General features: G+C 35.5%; 1 protein-coding gene across 1 annotated transcript in view; it reads left to right on the top strand.

Annotated features, from left to right (window-relative positions):
* FSIP2 (fibrous sheath interacting protein 2) overlaps positions 1–20,755 on the top strand; it is a 72,522-nt gene that overhangs the window by 5,075 nt on the left and 46,692 nt on the right. Inside the window, exons 4-12 of the mRNA XM_055308324.1 lie at positions 45–134; positions 1,459–1,598; positions 2,724–2,865; positions 3,362–3,472; positions 6,755–6,881; positions 9,511–9,600; positions 17,621–17,733; positions 18,472–18,514; positions 19,918–20,024. Coding sequence (XP_055164299.1) covers positions 45–134; positions 1,459–1,598; positions 2,724–2,865; positions 3,362–3,472; positions 6,755–6,881; positions 9,511–9,600; positions 17,621–17,733; positions 18,472–18,514; positions 19,918–20,024 — 963 coding nt within the window. The remainder of the gene's footprint in view (positions 1–44; positions 135–1,458; positions 1,599–2,723; positions 2,866–3,361; positions 3,473–6,754; positions 6,882–9,510; positions 9,601–17,620; positions 17,734–18,471; positions 18,515–19,917; positions 20,025–20,755) is intronic.

The following is a 20,755-nucleotide window of genomic DNA, read 5'->3' as shown; positions in this document are numbered from 1 at the left end:
TTTAAATAATTGTATTCATATATTTTTGTTATTTTGTTTTTTAGATTGTATGTACCTTGAGGGAATTGAATAAGTACAGGCAATATCTTACCAGTATAAAATTAGACTTTGAAAGAAACTATATAAGAGATCAAGTAAGTTAAATACCTAAATTTGGTTTCTATACATAGGGTTTATTTGTATGCAAATAAATAAAGCTTTATTTGTATGCAAAATATTTTTCATATAATATTTTATTATTATATTTCATATGATATTTTTACTTTTACTCTTAATTTTTATCAAGTACTTTTTCCAAATGAAAATTTAGAAGAGGAATAAATAATATTTTGAGGTTGCTATGTTAAACCAAGGAAAGGAAAAGGGCCAAGTCATCTATTAATATGCCAATGGGAGCTTTCATAATTTAGCAATTAAATTACTACTTAGAAAAAATAAAAATAAATAAATAAATAAATAAATAAATAAATTACTACTTAGATATGTCATTCCTACCTGAGCTAGGAGCAATAGGAAGAGTCTATTGTGGCAGCAAGATTCTTTGGCTTGAGTAACAAGAGAGAAGGAGTATGACTAGTGACTATGTCCTGTAAGTGACTAGAAGAACATGCACACTGTGTATGTGTACCTACACATGCGGCTGTGTTTGTTCAATAAAAATGTTGTGACGTGGAATGATTTGGTGTAGAGTGGGTGTGGATAGGGACTTCCTTTCAATTTTTGACTCAAAGTTTGTGTGAGAGTGTGTGAACACATGCACATGGGGATGAGTGAATTCAGGCTTTGGGGTCAAGAGAGTTGGATAAAAATGAGAAATGTGTGTGTACATTTACAAATTTATGTTCAAAGGTTAAGAGAGTTGTAGACGGGCACCCGGGTGGTTCAGTCGGTGGAGTGACTGACTCTTGGTTTCAGCTCAGGGTCATGATCTCATGGGTCATGGGATGGTGCCCCATGTCGGGCTCCACACTCAGCCAAGAGTCTGCTTGAGAATTCTCTCCCTCATCCTTTCCCCTGACTCATGTGCTCCCACTCTCTGTCCCTCTAAAATAAATAAATAAATCTTAAAACAAAAGAGAATTGTAGAGAAATGATAATGACTTCCTTACACTATTAATTGTTCTATATTTTCCCCAGTTTCACCCTTGTCCCTAGAGTGTCTCCTCCCCTCTTTCCTTATTTTCATTTGATTTTTAAAGAAAAGATAGAAAAATAAGATGAAATATTTATCACTTATTTTCAGAGAAAGACAACTCTATTTTGGGTCAGTTGTCCTTGTCTATAATAGCTTTAAATGCAGTTAAACAGAATGAGCTATTCACAAAGTACAGGAATTTTACTAAGCATATAATAGGACAGTTTTATTTCTGGAGGATGTAAAAAAAAAGGTTTTATATATACATACCCCCATTTACATACATCTATGTATATATGATACACACTTTTTTTTTTATATAGGAAATGCTTGCAAAGCAAGTATATAGACTACATGAAAACAATCAAATACCTGGACGTTCTGATGTTGCACAGTTCCAAAACTGGTTGTTACAGGAAGGCACCCAATCTATGAAGGACCAGGAACAATTAATAAGGCACAGGTAAGACTGAAGTTAATGCATATTTTACTTAAATATTGTGGACCCAAATATGTAGGAAGATACTAGAAAGAAGTGAAGGTAGGATTTTTTTAAATTTTAATTTAATTTAATTTTATTTAATTTTGTTTTAATTTTACTTTTGAGAACTAGACACTGCTTAACACCACTGTGGTCCTTACAATGAAGAAGAAAGGAGACCAAGAGGTACAGGGATTGGGAAATTATAGCGGCAAGGTTATAAAGAGAAATTTCCACTAGAGAAGACAGGGTTACTGGGAGTCCACAAGGTAATCTAAGCTGGCAACTGAAGAACAAAATCAGATCCAAAGCCCTTCCCATTGGAGGAGATAGAGGGAAAGTATCTTTAAGCACAGTAGCTCCCACAGTAGCTTCTTCTGATCATCTTGAAGGATTGATGGTATGAAGTCTGAGGAAGTTAGTGAAAAGTCAAAAAAAGGAAACTATCTAATGCCAATATAAATATGCGATGTCTCTAAACTTTCTAAGTTCTTCAGATGTTACCTACTAACGTTCAGTCATTACCATCCTGTGATCAAGACCATTTGTTAGGAAGTGAAGGGATTTTATAGGTCTTTTTCCTCCTCCTCCATTAAAGTGAGAGATCAGGCTGCAGTACCTGACTTCTTATTTCCATAGTTTTGTTTCATGGTAGTTCCGCAAAACACACTGACATACCGGAGACCCCGACAATAGATGGAAGATTTGTTTGAGGCCTTGTAAATTACAAGGGAGCCCATATACATCGTTTTCTTAGGAATTTCAGATCTGCTTTGTTTGTTTGTTTTCCCAGAATCAAAGCCAGTGTTGCAGTTATTTGAGCTTTCTTTCCAAACCAAAGTCATGTAAACTTACTGCGCAAAATCTTGTCAATTTACTCCACGTTTTACCATTAGCTATGCCATAACAGGTCCTTATATAGTAGAGAGATTCGTATAAGGAGTTGGTGGGCCAGGCTGGCTTAAAGGTCCATGAGCTCATAGGAAAACTGTAAAATTCCTGTAGTTTGAGAAATAAAAAGCTAGCAAGAAGGTGGTTTGGGAATATCAAGGCAGATGATGCCATCATAAGGGACGCACCTTAACTTGTATTTGCACTTTTACTTAGATATTTGGATATGATAAGTAGGGAATTAGAACAACTTGAGCGCACAGCAGAAGAGCAACGCCTACTCCGGATGGACAGAGAAGAAAGACAACAGCGAGAATACACCAGAAGAAAACTTAGCCTTCGTAGAAAAATTGAAGAGGTGAGATGACAAATTGAAAATATTTAGAGGAAAATTGCATCAGTTGTTTCATTTGTAAGAAATTTAGCTGTGCATCATACTTCTTGAAGTCATCTCAGGTCTGAATCATTTATCCGCATTACTCTTCTTTTCACCCCTATAGTGTGCAAGTTGTTACCTAAAATAATGAGGCTGACACCACAAACCATATACATAAGCCAATATCTCCTTTTAAGGAGATCATGGTGAAAGAGGCTAGACACTATTTAACTCCCTAACATCCGCGTTGTGCAGTAGAAAAAATTTAAAAGTTAGCTTTATTTAAAAATAACCACGCGTGCATTCCTAATAGGGGTGGGTAGGAATAAGGCCATCCCAAACCCAATGTATGGCTTTAATTACGCTTGACCTGATTTCTGCTGGGCCCCTGCCTTGTGCTAATATGCCTGGTGCTGTGGACAGAATACAAAGGTTTATTGTGAACGTGTACTGAGTACAGTAACACGGTGCTTTCTAGGAATGGAAGACAAAGGAGATGCTACTCCTGACAAGGATTGGAGAAGACGTTAAAAGAGAAGCCAGGATAGAGGAACAACGGCGTAGAAGCAGAGAAGAGAGTGACAGGAAGGTAGGTAGGCTGAGCCCCCACCTCTCACCGGGGCTGTTTGACGGGAAGAATTTGCCAGTTTTGATATTTGGGAGTCCACTCTGTGACATCACAGTGGACCAGTTACCCCAAATGATATGCATGGTACAGAACGGAAGGTTGTGGAGTTCACTATATTTTGCCTAGATTATATTCTGACAATAATCTAAAAAGTCCTGCTCCACTGTTTGATGCAACTGCTTTTGGCTTTATCTCCCACCGTAAACTAATACTTGGAATTCCTCTAGAAGAAAAATGATAATGATTTTTCCTACACTCAGAATTTCTCGGAACACAAATTCTCAATATTTCCCCACCAGCTAATTTTTTAGAGTAACTTTTTAATTTTAAATGACACATAATATTTTATGAGAGTATAAATTGGTATAAAGAGAAAGAAAACTCATTTGTAATCCCACCCATTGATGTATCATACACACCCACATTTTACAATGTTCCTGTGAAAATCTGTTACTAAAAAAAAAAGAAAATCTATTACAATAAATAAATTCATGTTATTATGTCTTTCAGGGTATTTTATAGATTGCTTTTTCATTTCATAAAATAACATTGACAACTTTCCATGTCATTTAATGCTTGTCAACAATTCCAAATAATTTAGGTAGCTTATTGTTGACAAACCTAGATATGTAGTGTAACATAGATGTAATTTGGTTATATTGGTATATACTACTATGTAGAAATTATTTAATATTATAAATATAAATATGTATGATAAGCTTTTATTCTACTTTTGTCACATGTACCTGTTAGTATTGTCAGGGCTGGTATGCTTAGCTCAGCTTGTTCCACTTTACCATAATTATTATTTACCAATATTCACCTCTTTTTATTCAGTGGCATTCTCTCCAAGTTGCCTTTTTTATTTTTTATTTTTATTTATTTATTTATTTATTTATTTATTTATTTATTTATTTAGAGAGCAACAGAATGCCCCAGATCTCCTCTTTTTGCCTGATAGCAATTAGTATTCAGTGAGTCCTGGCCAATTTTAGTGACAACTAGTGCATTGGGAGAAGTTCTGGCTCTGGGAGGGCCCATTAGACATGACCTGATGGTAGGCTTGGGAACACCACTGGCTGCTGGAGCCAGGTTATTGGAGGAGCTATTTGAATTTTAGATATTTCCAATGGAGTCATTCTAAATTGTTTTCTTTTGAATTTTGTTTTAATAAAACAGATTTTCAGTCCTCTGCTATAACTTCTTAATATCTTAATTTTTTTTCATTGACATTTTTTACTCCAAAGTATGTTCTTAAGTTAGAGTTAACAGAATCTTTCAAAGAGCTTGCCTTTGCATCTTTGTCAAAAAATCATTGTACAGAATGATTTTTGACTCTTTTCTGTTCTTTGACCTCTTTGTCAATTATACTGTCTTGATTATTGTACCTTTAATGGTTTTTTAAATCAGTAGTGCTAACTTTCTAAGTCTGTTTTTCTATTTTAAAGTCGTGTTGGTTAATTTAAGCCCTTTACATTTCAATATAAATTTTAGAATAAGCATTTCAATTTCTACAGAGAAATCCTGCCAAGACTTTGTTGAGAGTTACGTTGATTCTATAGGTCAATGTGGGCACAACTGATCTCTGGTTATACTGAGTCTTCCAACTCATGAACCAAATATCTCCATTTAGGTATCCTTGATTTTTGCAGTTAACTGGTCTTACACATCTTTTGATAGATTCATCCCTAGGTATTTCATAATTTGTATGTTATTATAATTGGTGTTTTTAATTTCAAATTCTGGTTATTTGATGTTAGTCTATAGAAAAGGAAATTTTTATATCCATCTTGTATTTTGCATTGACAAAATCGCTTATTATCACTTGTAATTTATTTCTAGATGCCAGTGATATTCTACATTAATGATTATGGTATCTACCAATAAAGGTCGTTTTATTTCCCCTCTTTGGATGTGGATGCATTTTTCATTTTCTTGCTTGATTGCACTGACTATAACCTGTGTTATAATATAGGATAGAAAAGGTGATAATGAACATTATTATCAAACATCTCCATTGCCACCTCTCTCCTCTCTACAGGCATATTAGGATGCTTGATGTTGTTCCACACCTTCTTTTTATTTTGTAAGTTTTTTCTCTGGTTTCCTTTTGGATGGTTTCTTTTCCTGAATGTGCATTAATTAATCTCTCCTTCTGCAATGTCTATTCTATTATTAATGCATATCTCATATTACTCATACATTTAAAACATTGATTCTGATCCTTTTTATATCTTCAGTGTCTTTTATTTACCATATAAATATATGGAATACAACTATGTTTTAACATTCTTATCTTTAATTCTAATATTTGTGTCATTATGGTTGACTGATTCATTCGTTTTATGAGTTCTATTTCTCTGCTTTTTGTATGCTTGGCACTCTTTGATTGAATACCAGATATTATGAATTTTACTTTTTGGGTGCTGAATGTTTTCATATTCTTATATCCTTTAGCTTTTTTCTTGAATGTAGGTAATTTCTTTGGAAACAGCTTGATTGTTATAGGTTTTGGTTTTTAAGATTTGTTAGATGAGGCCAGAACCATGTTTAATCTGAAACTAATTACTCCCTGCAACTGAAGCAAGACCCATTTTAACACTCTACACAATCCCCCATGACTTAGGAACCTCCTCCGGGGTGGATGGTGAAAACAGGCATGAGAGATAGTTGCCAAGCACTGTTCTCTCTCATCCTTTAGCACTGTCCTTTCTATGGCTTTGGTTAGTCTCCTCACACACTTGTACTGACCCATTCTGTTGCTGAATCCTCTAGGGAACCCTTTGCAGATCTCTATGGTTCTTTCTCTGTGCAGTTTTTTTTTTTTTCCTTTCTGATACATCTAGGGTCAACATTACCCCGGAGATTCACAAAAGGAAGTCCCGTTTCATATATAACGTGTATCTCTTGTAGGCCTGGTTGATACTGGTTTAGTCTTTCAGAAATCCTTCCATTGAAGGTGATTTCTAAATTGCCTAAGCTCTCCAGGATAGCTAGCTCTGATTAAGAGATGCCACCTCATTTGTAACTAGACCAGTGTGTGCAGTGAGGTCATTGTATCTAAGCACTCATGTTTGATCACAGATGGAAACTGACCCCTTACTGCACTCCTAAATCTGTACCATGTGACCTTACAAGTCACAAGACAGGAGTGACTACTGATTTCCAATATACGCTCATATTTAAATATTTGTCTTTCATTTTTAAGCTGATGTTAACATATATATTTTTTTAATATTTTAGAAACAGGCCCTTATAGAGAAAAAAATGGCTTACCATTTACAAAAAATGCAAAAAAGTAGCTTTAAAGGAGAAGAGATGAGGAACGACACGTTTCATTATAGAGGACAAGATGGAAGATACTGTGAACGTGAGATATTAAAAGCTAATGGAGCTATGTAGAAAACGCTTATTTATATATATATTTTTTGCTTATTTATATATTGATGTAAAAATCCTTTTGTAAAATTCTGTTTGCTTACAATTGCTATCTGCTTTGTGCTAGGCACAGTTTTAGGCATTTATTATAGTTCAAGTTGAACTATAAACAGATAAAACTTTTGTGTTCTGTTGTTGTAAAAATTAAAACAAAGTAAAATAATCTTACCAAGTGGTTCAGTAGACAAGGTTGCATATACTGCAGTTCTAACCAACTTCCCTATGCTAAAATTAATGTATGTTTTGTTACTGAAACTTTAAAAACTTGTGTGTATGATGATTGCTATCATATACCAACATAGTAATGTACCGGGCTGCCAGTCAGAAAGGACAGTGCCAGAAGAAAGGGGGAGAGGGAGGAAGGAAGTTGGGGAATAAGGATGGGAGGAGGTAGAGAAGAAGGGAAAGTAAGGAAAGGAAAGAAAGGAGGAAATGAAAAAGGAGGGACATCAAGTCACGACTCTACTATGCCCAATCTCTACCAGCTTTCTTTTATTTATAACATTAGAATAAATAATGAGTTTTAGATTGAATTCATTGAAGTTATTAATTATAATTTTGTTGTTAGAATGCAAAAATGTAGACTTGCTTTAATTATCATGACTATGTAGTATCAGGAAAGAATAAGATCATCTTCCATCTCATCAATCCTCTCTCTCTCCTATCAATCCTGTTTCCAGGTGAGAGCCTCCTTGCATCACTCCAGTAGATTGCTAACTAGTCTCCATTGGCTGTTTTGCCTACCTACTTCAAATCCATTTTTCACGCTACTACTAATTACACTTTAAATCTGTTCTGAGGCTTTCTTCAGGCCCCCAAATGTAAAGATCCCCAATACCTCTTACATGAAGCTCAGACTTTTGAGGCAACCATTGACCATCACCTTTAGCCCAACTCAAATCTAACTTTTAAACTTAACTTCATACCACCTCCTTGAGGAAGGCAGCTATGATTTTGGAGTGATGTGCATAGGCTCTGGAGACAAACTGCTGAAGTCCAAGCCCTGCTTTATCATCATCTAGCCATGTAAATAGCTTGGCCAAATAACCTCTCTGAGCTACAGTTTCATCATCTGAAAACAAAAATAATACTCCTAAATTCTCATAAAGATCTCAAAAGCTCTGGCCCAACGTAAGCACTCAATTTATTTCATTGTCCAATCAAATGAGACTACCGACCATTCCTAAAACACAAGTAACTTCTCTGACTTCTGTGCCTCTCTTCATCAAGTTTTCTCAGCCTGCAGCGATGTGTTCATCATCCATCTATCCCAATCCCACAATTCCTTTAGCTCAGCTATCCAGGACATTCCACAAAGTCTTTCTTAATAGTCCTAATTGGAAGATTCTTCTCCTTTGAACCCTTTATAGTACTTTGTATCATTCTCAATACACTTATTACATACTTCCCACTGTCTTAATCACCTGTAATAGTCTAACTCCCACTTTTGTGTTCACAGAATAGTACTGTATGTATGTGAGTGTATGTGTGTGTGTGTGTGTGTGTGTGTATTTGCTAAATGGACTAATTCAATCTATTCAGCTCATTGAAATAATGACAACAGTCTCATGTTTTGGGAAAGAAACCACCTGGGTGGCCCAGTTAGTTAAGCAGCTGACTCTTGGTTTCAGCTCAGGTCATGATCTACCAGTTGTGTGATCGAACCTCGAGTCAGGCTCTGGGCTCAGTGTAGAGTCTGCCCCAGATTCGCTCACCCTCTCCCTCTGTCAAACATATAAATCTTAAAAAAAAAATAGAGAAAAGAAATCACTTTAGCAACAATATGTATCCCTACATCTTCAACTGTTAACTTTCCCATTTACTAGGAAGAGAGGTTCAACTAGACATTTTAGACATTGGTTACCTTAAAACCCCTCTTTTGAAGATGTTAATGAATTTATGTTAAGGTGACAAGACTATCTACTTTGCAAATGAAATTGAATTACCATTCTGAGTAACATTGTCATCTTCCACTAAGTAGACAGTTTCCAGAGGGACAGAAAACAAGAGAGGAAGGGAATACGAGGTGAATTTGCTTCAGTGGGGAGACAGATCACTCTCACATCTTACATCTCTAGTGAAAACCCATTGAGTGCACTTGATGTGAGGAGACTTTTCCTTCCTTAAACAGTCAGAAACAGGAACTACAACTGTGTCTATCACAAAGGAGGAATATGCATACAGTTGCTTGTGCCAGGCTGGGGGGCACATCCAGGAAGTGCAACACTCACTGGGGGCTGACGGGTTTCCAGCCAGTAGCTACCTTGGTTGGTATGCATCTCCACAGATGGGAAATGACATGGTACAGGGGTCTTCATGTAGCTTTTCTCTCCACCAGAAGAAAATTCCGTCCTTCCAAGTGTATCTTTTAACCCAAAGTGATAATATTTCAAGAGTGTCTTCCCATATCATATCTCTCTGGCTCCTCTAATACCACACCCCATCTCACATACAAATTAGCATAAGGCTCACTTCTTCTTGAGGATGAAAAAAAAATAGTCTATCTTGAGAATTCATCATCACTATCATTAAAAATAAATATCTTATTACATTTCTTTAAGCGTATTCTCTAAAGAAGAAAAAGAAGATTTATGACAACATGAACTTAGTTTACCCTGTTGGTGACCAGAGAGCAAATAAAGGAGTAAATGGTAATTGAATATTTTGATAAGAAATACTAAGTAGTAATTTGGGGAAAGACTGAGTTTGGATAGCACTGTTTGCTTAGATGCTTTAAATGCTTAAATCTGTTTTCTGTTGTCAAGTGACTGAGGAAGAGTGATCCCTACCAACAATGACACAACCTCTATGGGTTTCAGAATTTGATCTCTATACTGATTTAGTGTTCTAACCCTAACATTATGTCCTCGTTTTAGAAAAATCAAATGTAGAGTCTACTGTTGTTAAGTAAGTGGGATACACACACACACACACACACACACACACACCTAACAAACTGCAAAATAGTCTTAATAATGTTCAAAATGATTTTAGAAAACTCTGAAATAGGTCAGAAATGAACTCCAAAGCCACTGTGAACTCTACTCATACTATATTACTTGATGTTGTCTCTTACAGCTCACTGGACTAAACCAGGAACCCAAATGACAGCATAAAACTCCTCCAAATAATACACTATCAAAAGTGTGAGATTATTCAAAATTGAACAATCTGAATTATCAAATTTCCAGGGAAAAAGTAAAGCGTGAAGAGTTAAAATTCCTTTGGCTTCATCAGTTCAAATAAAAAAAAAAAAAAGCACAAAATCTTTCCTCCCTGATAATGTGATTTGATTAGTCTTAATCAAAAATTAGAAACCTGGGGAGCCACAAGGGTGCCTTAGTGGAGGCTGTCTTCCACTCTTAGGACCATGAGGTAGACTTAATTCAACTCTAAGCTTCATGGGTCCTATTTTTAAAGTTTAAAGACTTTTTTTTTTTGGCACCAAAGTTATTATTACCATGTACAAAATTAGTACAACACCAGCCCCACCTCTACTAAGTATAGACAATATAAACTTACTTTCCATCAATGAACCCTGAGTATGAACTCTGTAGAGTATCACAGCTTTTATATAGTTCTATGGCCAATTTGCCCTGTGTTTTGTGGTTGGTAGCTCCCCAATCAGAGTTGTGGGCCCTGAACTCTATTCCTTGCTTCTGATCTTGTGTCTGTATTTTCTTATTTCCTCCAAAAAAGTCCTGACATGTTTACCTTGATTTTAAATCACCTCAGGCAAAATGGAATTTTTTTTTTTGTATAATTGCATCCAATCACATGTGGATTTGTGTGATCTCTACCACAGTCACACAGGATTCATACAATCACACCATTCCAAAACTTTCCTTTTGCTGTCATACCTTGCTCCCTCCCATTACTAACCCTAGGTAACCACTGATCATTCTTCATCACTATAGTGCTTTTTCCTTTAGAGCATGTCTTATAAATAGAATCCTATAGTATTTGACGTTGTGATAATGTCTTCTTTCACTCGGCGTTCAGAATTTATTCAAGTTATTGCATGTACTGATCATTTACTACTATTGCTGAGTAGTATTCGATAGTATATATGCACCAGAATTTTTGTGTACATTCATCAGTTGAAGGACATTTCAGTTGTTTCCAGGTGTGGTGATTATAAATAGAAAAAAATCAGAAGTATTTACAAGTCAGATTTTTGTGTAAACAAGGGATCGTGGAGTCAGATGGTGAACGTATGCTTAAATTTATGAAGAGCTACCCAACTGCTTTCCCGAATGCCTACACTGTTTTGCATTCCTATCAGTAACGTAGGAGAGATCCATTTGCTATGCAGTCTTGCAACCATTAGTATTATCAGCAATTTTTTAATTTTAGTCGCTCTAGTAGATGTAATGGTGACTCATCCTGATTTCCGTTTCCATTTCCTTAATGGCTAATGATGTTAATATCTTTTCCTATGCTGTTTGCCTTTTGTAAATCCTGCTCAGTTCAGTTATACATTGAGGGGTTTTTTGCTCATCCTTTATCGGGTAGTTTTCTTACTGTCAAGTTTAAGGAGTTACTTATATATTCTGAATACAAGTATTTTCCAGATCGCAGTTTGAAAATATTCTCTTTCTGTCTGACTTACCATTTCATTTTCTGTTCCAGTCATCAATTAATGTGTCTATCTCTTTGCCAGCATTGCCCCATCTTAATTATTGCAGCTTTTCACTCTCTTAAAATCAGGTAATATAATTCTACTACCTTTATTTTTTCCCTCAAAATTTAAGGATTTTTAATTCATTTGACTTTTGCATATAAATTTTGTGATCAGCTTGTCTGCAAAAATTATGCTGGGATTTTTTTTAATGAAGTACATTAAAACAATCTATAGATCATTTTGAGGAAAAAAGAAATCTTTACAGATCTTGGTCCTCCGATTCATGAACATAGTATCTCTATTTCTGTTTGTTTGGGTTATACTTGATTTCTGTCCCAAGTGTTTATATAGTTTTCAGCATAGAGATCTTGTATGTGTTGTGTTATATATAAGTACTTCATTTTTTGGTACTATTATACATGACATTCTTAAAATTTGTTTTTCAATTGTCTATGACTTTTTTTTAAAGATTTACTCATTTATTTTAGAGAGAGAGGGTACTCAAGATAGAGGAGGGGCAGAGGGAGTGGGACAGAGAGAAACCCCAAGCTGACTCCCTAATAAGTTGAATGTGGAGCTTGATCTCATGACACTGAGATCATAATCTGAGCTGAAATCAAGAGTAGGATGCTCAACTGACTGAGCCACCCAAGTAATCCTGTCCATGACTATGCTTCCTTTGTACAGATTTCTTTTTCCCAGTGGCTGTTCCAGATAACAGTGTACTTAGCTTTTCACAATGAACTATGAATAAATATTTAACCCTTTAAGTGGAATATGGAAACCTTAGCACTATATATGACCCCTTATCCCCCTTCCCTTTGTTATAGTTGTTCTATGTATTACATCTATTCATCAAACATCCACTCCAACAATGTAATAAGTTTTATTTTAAATAAGTAGAAGACTAGCTTATTATAGAACTCAGATAGTTACCATTTCAAATGCCCTTTAATTTCTGATATCCCAGGTTTCTCTCCCATATCATTTTTTTCAATCTATAGACCTTCCTTTTAGCATCTTTTTAGAATAGATTCTCTGGCACTGAATCATCTTAATTTCCATTTTTATCTAAGAGTATCTTTATTTTACCTTTCTCCTTGAATGATAATGTTTTCATTTGATATAGAATTGTGTAAGTTGACATTTTTTTTCCAGAACTTGAAAACTGTTACTTTATTTTATTGTATTTCCTGGTGCTGATGAGATATCAGCCGTAATCGAGTTGTTGATGCTCTATAAGTAAGGTGACATTTTTCTCTGGTTGTTAAGATGTTGGGGGGTGCAAAATAGTTGTTAGCAACTTGATTCTGATACATTTTGATATGGATTTTTTTTCTCCCTCCATTTTCCCTGACTTTCCTTAAGCTGTAAGTTCATAGCTTCTGCCAAATTTCTTTTAAGCAGGCTTCCTTCTCCCACAGAAAGAAACACTATTTAAATCTGGTGATTGCTATAACCATCATTTTTTCAATATACTTACAATGTGAATGTATATCCTTAAACTACACACATATATAAACGCAGATACCATTAAACTATTTTAATGTGACTTATATGCTGTTCTTCCCAGTCTTAGGTGACTTGCTTTTTACACTCGGCATTATATTTCAGAAGTTTTATCTCTGGGCTGCCTGACATTTTATTTCATTTCACTACTGATCCTATCCCATTGTGTGAATATACCACAATTTACACATACATCTGTTTTCCTATTGATGCAAGTATCTGTTATTTGAACAATATTGCACTGAACATTCATATATGTATGCTCATATATATATTATATATATATGAATACTCATATATATTTATAAAATCTCCTCATACTCATAGACAAGAGATTCTCCAGGGGTTGTATGTCTAGATACACGAGTTCTGGGTCATGTTTCCTCTACTAAGAAGTTATCTTTTCAAATCTCTTGTCCATTTTTCCTACTGGGTTTTCTTTTTTCCTATGGATTTGGAAGATATTTAAAGCTATATTAGACATTTGTCTATTATATACATAAATATAGTATAATAAATAACTTCTAACTTGTGATTTTTTTCTGTTCTTTCTTTTTATCTTTTGATGATGGAAATTCTTAATTCAATATGGCTGATGTTAATTTTTTGTCTTATTTGGAGCACATATTTCCAGTGTTGTTAATTATTTTTTTAGCTTTTCTTATGGAACATTTTGAACATAAATAAAAACCAACAGTTCCTGGTTTTTAACATGCCTATCATTCAAGTTGGACATCCAATTGTGAATAATTTTGTCAATGCCCTCAACCTTTCTCTGCTGCCTTGTTGTTCCAAAGCTCATCCCATCAAGATGTAAATAGTAACTAAAGGATATTTTAAATGAGTAACAACAATACCATTATCACATGGCACAAACAATTCTTTAGCATAACAAAATATTTAATCACTCACCCCCAACCCTCCCCTCCCTGGCAACGATTAATCTGTTCTCTGCATCCGTGAGTTTGGTTTGGGCTTGTTTTATTTTTTAGATTCCACACATGAAGTGAAATCATATAGTGTTTGTCTTTCTCTGACTTGTTTCACTTGTTTCACCCTTTTCTACACATAAAATCATGTTATTCACAAATAGTGACAATTTTACATCTTTTCCAATTTTGATGCCTTTTGTTTCTCTTTTTTGCCTAATCAGGGTTCCCAGCATCTCCCTTAAGCAACCCATAAGTTTTTTTAATCTATCTTTTAAAAATCCTTTTTTTTTTTTTTTTTTTTTTTTTGCTGCTCTGGGTGAGTGGTGCTGCCCTGTATTCTAGATCATCCCTAGCCCTTTCTTCTGGTTCATCCAGTCTGCTGTGAACCCCTCAAGTGTCTTCTTCAGTTCAGTTATTGTATTCTTCAGCTCTATGGCTTATGTTTGGTACTTTCTTATATTTTCCCTCTCTTTGTTGATCCTTCTGTGTTCATCCATCTTTCTGTCAAGATCCATGAGCATCTTTATGACTATTACTTTGGCCTCTTTATCAGATAAATTACTTATGTCTGTTTCATTAAAGGTTTTGTTTTTGGAGGCTTTTCTTGTTCTTTCGTTTGGAACACATTTCCTCATTTCCTCATTTTGCTTGATTCTCTGCTTCTATGTTTGAGGCAAAACAGCTCTCCCAGTCTTACGGGCATGGTCACAAGAAGATTGGGGGTGTGTTTCATCTGTTATCTGTGCAGCATCCCACCAAGAACTGTCTCTCTGACTGTTTCAGTCCCAGGGGCCCCAAAATGCAGGACCCCTTGGCCTCTGGAGACAGGCATTCAAAGGGTGTCTCCTGTGAACGGTGCATACTGCTAGCTTTGGCAGGGCCACAGGGTGGCATGGGGGCAGGCAAGCCAAACCACTGGCTTTAGTGGGGCAGGGCCACCGGAGTGGCACTAGCAGGGTAAAGAGACTACAAAAATGGTATCTGGCATTACCAGCACTTAGCAATGTCGGAGAGTGTAAAATGGCAGTAACCAGCACCTCATTCCCTGGAGAGAATTGGAACAGACCTCTGCCCTTCCAGCAGGTGCCGTAAGAATAGCCGGGGGGAACTCCTTCCTGTATGGTCTAAGTGCTCTTCAGCCTGCTGCTTTTGTGCTGGGTCCCAAGGTAAGCAGTCTGTGCACAAGCCCTTTAAGAACAGAGTCTCAAGTTCCTAATGTTCTTTGAATCTCCTGGACATATGCCATGTTAATTTTTAAAGCCAATCACCATACATTTTTTTATAATGTTCATTATTTTTAGTACTATCTATAGACTTCTCTTGTGCTGTTACCTCTAATTTTCCTGATGCTCCTCTATCTAGTGCAGGTCCCAAGGGTTAGTAGGGAGCTCAGACTCAGGGATGTGCTCCATATTTGTGAAATCTCTCTCACCTGTGGGTTGCTGCACTGGAGTAGGGGATGGGGGGTGTCGGGTGGAGCATGCCTCTGCCTCTCCTCCCAACCCATGTGTGGCCTTTTATCTTTTGTTGTGGAGGAACTGTTGGGCTAGCTTTCGCTAGCTTTCAGGTCTTCTTCAGAAAGAGTTGTTCTAGATGTAGCTGGAGATTTCCTGTGTCCAGGGAGGAGATGAAATTGGGGTCTTCTTATGCTGCCATTTTGCAGGTTCAATTTCTCCGACAATACTGATTCCTAGATGGTGGTGAGTCCTTCCATCAGGAGGCGTAGAACATCTCCTTTTTCTCTTTGTAATGTTAGCAGCCATTTATGTTCAAGGCCTAGATCCAGGAATTAATTAGGGATTGCAAAACTGGGATATTTTAATTCTGTCATTCGTTCTTCATACATTAACTGGAATACTTGTATAAAATAAACTTCATTTTAACTACTCTTTGGTTAGGTGTAGTACAGGATAGTTGAGAAAAGCAAATTGATGCTTAATATTTTACCATCATTTATCAGTTTTCAGAGTAGTAAATTGTTTCAGTAGCATCCTCCAACAATGAGCAATTAGCTTTGTTTTATGTCAGTATGAATTTACAGATTTAAATAAATTCAGTGTGCCTCAATATAATTCTGTTATTGTATTAATGCTGAAATTGTGATAGCTTTAGCCAGTGGGATCTCCCTTTAGGATGATGACTCTTGAGCCCTTTGTAACATAACTCTGATGATTTTTGATAGCTTCCTTGCTGTCTGGAAGACAAGATTATTCAAGCTTATCTTGTATACGTTCAATTGCTTCAACATCATTCAGTTTCACTGGCATTTTTGTAAAGATAAAGTGAACATTTATAGATGATAAGTAGATAGACCTACTGGTGGGCAGTCTCCTGTTTTATTTATCTATTTGTTCTTATATGAATACAGTGTTCTCTGCATCTTTGGGATGATCATCTCATTTTTTTTTTGTCTTTTAATGTTGTTAATCATTTTGACTTATTTTTAATGTTAAATGTTAAACCAGTCCTGCATTCTCAGGATTAACCTTACTCATTCATTATGCACTATCTTTATCATATATTGTTAAATTCAATTTATTTTATTTATAATTTTTGCATTTTTGTTCATGGGGGGATGTTGACTGAGGTTTTCTTTTCTTGTAATGTCTTTTAATGATCGTACTATCAGAGTGATCTTGATGTCAAAGTATAACTTGGGATAAGAGTTCATTCCTCTTCAATTTTCTGGGAGAGTCTGTGTGGAATTTGTGTGGTTTCTTCCTTACATATTTGGTATATAACAGAGAAATTAAATCATCTGAGCCTGGAGTTTTCTTTCTGGACATTTTTTTAAAGAACACATTCAATTTCTTTAATAGATATGTAGTTCTTTATATCATCTATTTATTCAGGAATGAGATTAATTTGTGTTTCTCAAGAAATTTGTCCTTTGTATGTAAATTTTTAAACTTACTGCCATACATTTTTTATAATATTCATTATTATTTTTAGTACTATCTATAGACGTTTGTTGTGCTATTATCTCTAATTTTCTTGATGCTGAAAACTTGTATCCTCTCTTTTTTCCTGGTCAATCTGGATATCACTTATTTTGAACTTTTCAAAAAGTCAGCTGTTAGTTTCATTATTTTGTCTCTTTTTTATTTTTCTTTGATCTTTACTATTTTATTTATTTGCTTACTATATGTTGACAATGATGCGTAAGAATTGAAACTCTAATGCATTGCCAAATGGTGTGCAAAAGGTATAGCCATTTTGGAAAACAAAAGTTACACATACAATATGATCCAGTCATTCCACTACTAGATATTTACCCAACAGAAATGAAGACACATGTCCACACATGACTTGTACATGAAAGCTCATAAATATCTATTGTGAGAGGCCAAAATGGAAACAACCCAAACAAGAGGTAAATAGATAAAAAATTGTGATGTATCCATATAATAAAACACTTCTCAGTGGATGAAAAAAAATAAAGGTATTAGAAAAGTTATTTTGATTGCAGTGATAGTTCCACAGTTGTAGATATATTTTAAAATTGAAGAAAACATTCAATTTAAATTAGTTTATTGTATTTCAATTACACTTCAGTAGGTTGTTTAAAAAAAAAAAAACACTATGGTGTTTCTCTCTCACTTTTAGGACCTACAGCGAATGTCATTTATCAATGTCTAAGTACTTCAAAGAGTGTTAACAAAAAAACATCAAATCCAGCTGGTCTGTCAGATGTACAAGTTAATGGTACTGGACAAAAGGTATAAAATTCTATCTCCAACTTTTGTATGGTGATTTTCTAGTTAATTTTTCACTTCCATGACCTATCTTCTTCACTAGCACGATACAGACTAAGGATATTAGGATCTATTCATGAGGCCAGATCTTTCCTTTAGAATATTGAGTCACTTTGTGATATAGCAGAAACTAATCCAAACATTTAGCAATTGCAATAATAAGAGCTACAATTTGTTGAACATCTACTGTTGGCCAAGCCCTGTGCTAAACCAGAAAGAAGGGGAAATAAGGAAATTGTGACATATAAGATAAAAAGATGAATAAAACATAATCACTCCACTTGAGGATCCATTGCCTGATGAGACAGACAGACGCAGAAAAATGTCATCACAATGAAATGATTTTGGAAAAATGTTTGCTAAACTGTAGGCTGGATTGGAATGGGTTATATTTTATTTCCCTGAAACAGACTGAATGACTCTAACTTTTTAGAACCAACTATTGAATGGATTACTATACCTTTAAACAAAATATGGAATACTAGGAAAGGAACAACTTGTACATTGTTATATAATGAACTCAATTTTAAACTAGTTAAGTTTGAGATCCCTATATAAGATCTTCTAGAAGGAGACAATTTGCATGTAAAAGATAAGGGGATAAATGGGGGGGATTTTTATAAATTTGGTTGATTGATAGAGGCAAAATTTCCCTTAGAAGTAGTTACTAATGAATGTTTTTCTCTTTAATGTACCATATAGAAAGAGAAAATAACTAGAAAATCAAGTAATTTTGATGATAGAGGTAAGAAAGTAGAAAACAATCATACTTGTTATTTTATTAAATTCATAATCATAGTCTTATCATGTAGCTTTTCAAGTTGTTTTACATGATTATAAAAACCATAATTCTATACAATGCTTTACTTTCCAAAATAATTTATGAACACAGATATTATAATTGGGTTATATATTTTAGTGATTGCTTGTTGAGTATGACTTTTGAATTTTGTAATCTGTGGAAAAATTAGGGTCCATGCTGGGGCTGTTTATACTGCTAGACCATATTACTGACTTACTGGAATTCAGAAAGTTCCAGGACAGAGAACCATCTCCAGAAAGGTCCTCACACTGCCATCAATTCTCCATAGAAATACATCTTATTTCCCATCTCCTCTTCAGTGCACTACACATTGGCTAAATTTTTCTGTGCCTTGTGAGACTCCTGAAAGTCACTAAAAATACTTCCGTGCATATCCTACGTATACATACAGAAGATATTAGACACCCCCATCCAGTGGCCAATGATCACCTCAAATTCAAAAGAATATCAAACTCATCATCTTCCTGGTCCTCTTTGTGTTTTCACCCAGGCACAAAATATGAATTATCTTTGACTCTTCTTTTTTGTATTTGAATCCCAAAGTTGCCACTTTCTGTCTAATTTACCTTAATTTCTTTTGCTCTTTCCTATTTTTTCATTCCCACAGCTTCTACCCTTGTTTCTTTCATCCTTGACTATTTGAGTGACCTTCCTCCATTCTACTCCTCCTCTTTTTAATGCACCATAAATTTTACTGTGAAAGCAATCTTCCCAAAACACAGCTTTGGTTATTCCCCTGTCCAAGTAGTGGGTGGTTTACCACTGCAGACTGAGTGAAATGAAAACCACTAATCCTGGGAGTAGTCCATGTTTCATTATAGGGATTAAGTGGCCTAATAGTAAATAAATTAGGATCAGAGGTCACGGATTTCAGACATGTCTCTGAAGGCTAGAGTGAACCATTGGAAATTTGTAGTTAGTGAACATTTAAAACGGTTATTCTGGGGATCCCTGGGTGGCGCAGCGGTTTGGCGCCTGCCTTTGGCCCAGGGCGCGATCCTGGAGACCCGGGATCGAATCCCACGTCGGGCTCCTGGTGCTCCCGGTGCATGGAGCCTGCTTCTCCCTCTGCCTGTGTCTCTGCCTCTCTCTCTCTCTCTCTGTGACTATCATAAATAAATAAATAAATCTTTAAAAAAAATAAAAATAAAATAAAACGGTTATTCTTGGAGATACTTCTAAGTCAAATATACCCCTAATTGTGGTAATTCAGTGATTGCGGCAGCTCAGCCGAGAGAGCACTAGATTAAATCTATTCATTAGCATTCACCCTTGTTCCAGAAATATGATCTTCTCATATGTAAAGTTATCTCTTCTTTCTCTAGGAAATGTACACATCTCAGCTCAAAATTCAGTTGTTTCACCTCAAACTTCCCCCACAAGAAATTGTCCAAAATCTTCACCGTCTTACTTGGATCCTCCAAAAGATGAGGTATGTAATATTTCTCTTGCTCTAAATGCAAGTAGAGTAAATGAAATACGGTCTTATGATCAGCATTGGTATAAAACCTTTCGTCATGAAGTGACCATACCAACCACTTCACTCCCTGAAATTAGCCATACCATAACAAAATTTTAATAGCCCTAGGATAATCTTCCTAAATATAAGCTACAACATTAGCGCTCACAGTCCCACATACCCACAGCCCTCAGAGGAAGTATTAATTTGGCCTTTGATTGGGCTTTGACTAGTACTGATGAATTGTTCAGAGATAGCCATGCTACCTGTCCTCTTTTTGCCATCAGTCACCTGCTATTGGAAAGTTCCTAGCAAAGATTCAAAGATTGTGATATAAATGAGAATTTTTTTCTCTGTGAGTTGCCTACTTTGTGACAGGAGTCAAAAACCACATCATTGCATTCCATTAGTAGCACAGCATGAATTGGTCTAACTATGCTACAGAGTTCACGTGATTTGAAAATGGCAATTTGCTAAGTTCTTTCCAAATGAATTCTACTTGAATAGGGTAGGAAGTGGCATCATTTTCTGTTTCTTCTAATGCACGATAATTGACAGACTATGTTATGCATAACTTCTAAGACGTATGTTTACCACAACATGCTTGTCTGTCACGCAGACAATATTGTAAACATTTTACAGGTCAGTGTTCTACTACATCGATATCCATTTTATGTAGGCTAAGAGTCAATAAAAGAAATTTC

Source organism: Nyctereutes procyonoides, unplaced genomic scaffold (genome assembly GCF_905146905.1).
Source record: "Nyctereutes procyonoides isolate TBG_1078 unplaced genomic scaffold, NYPRO_anot_genome, whole genome shotgun sequence".
In the NCBI taxonomy this organism is placed as follows: domain Eukaryota; kingdom Metazoa; phylum Chordata; class Mammalia; order Carnivora; family Canidae; genus Nyctereutes; species Nyctereutes procyonoides.
The sequence above is the reverse complement of the archived record's forward strand: the minus strand, read 5'-3'. Positions and strand labels throughout refer to the sequence as shown.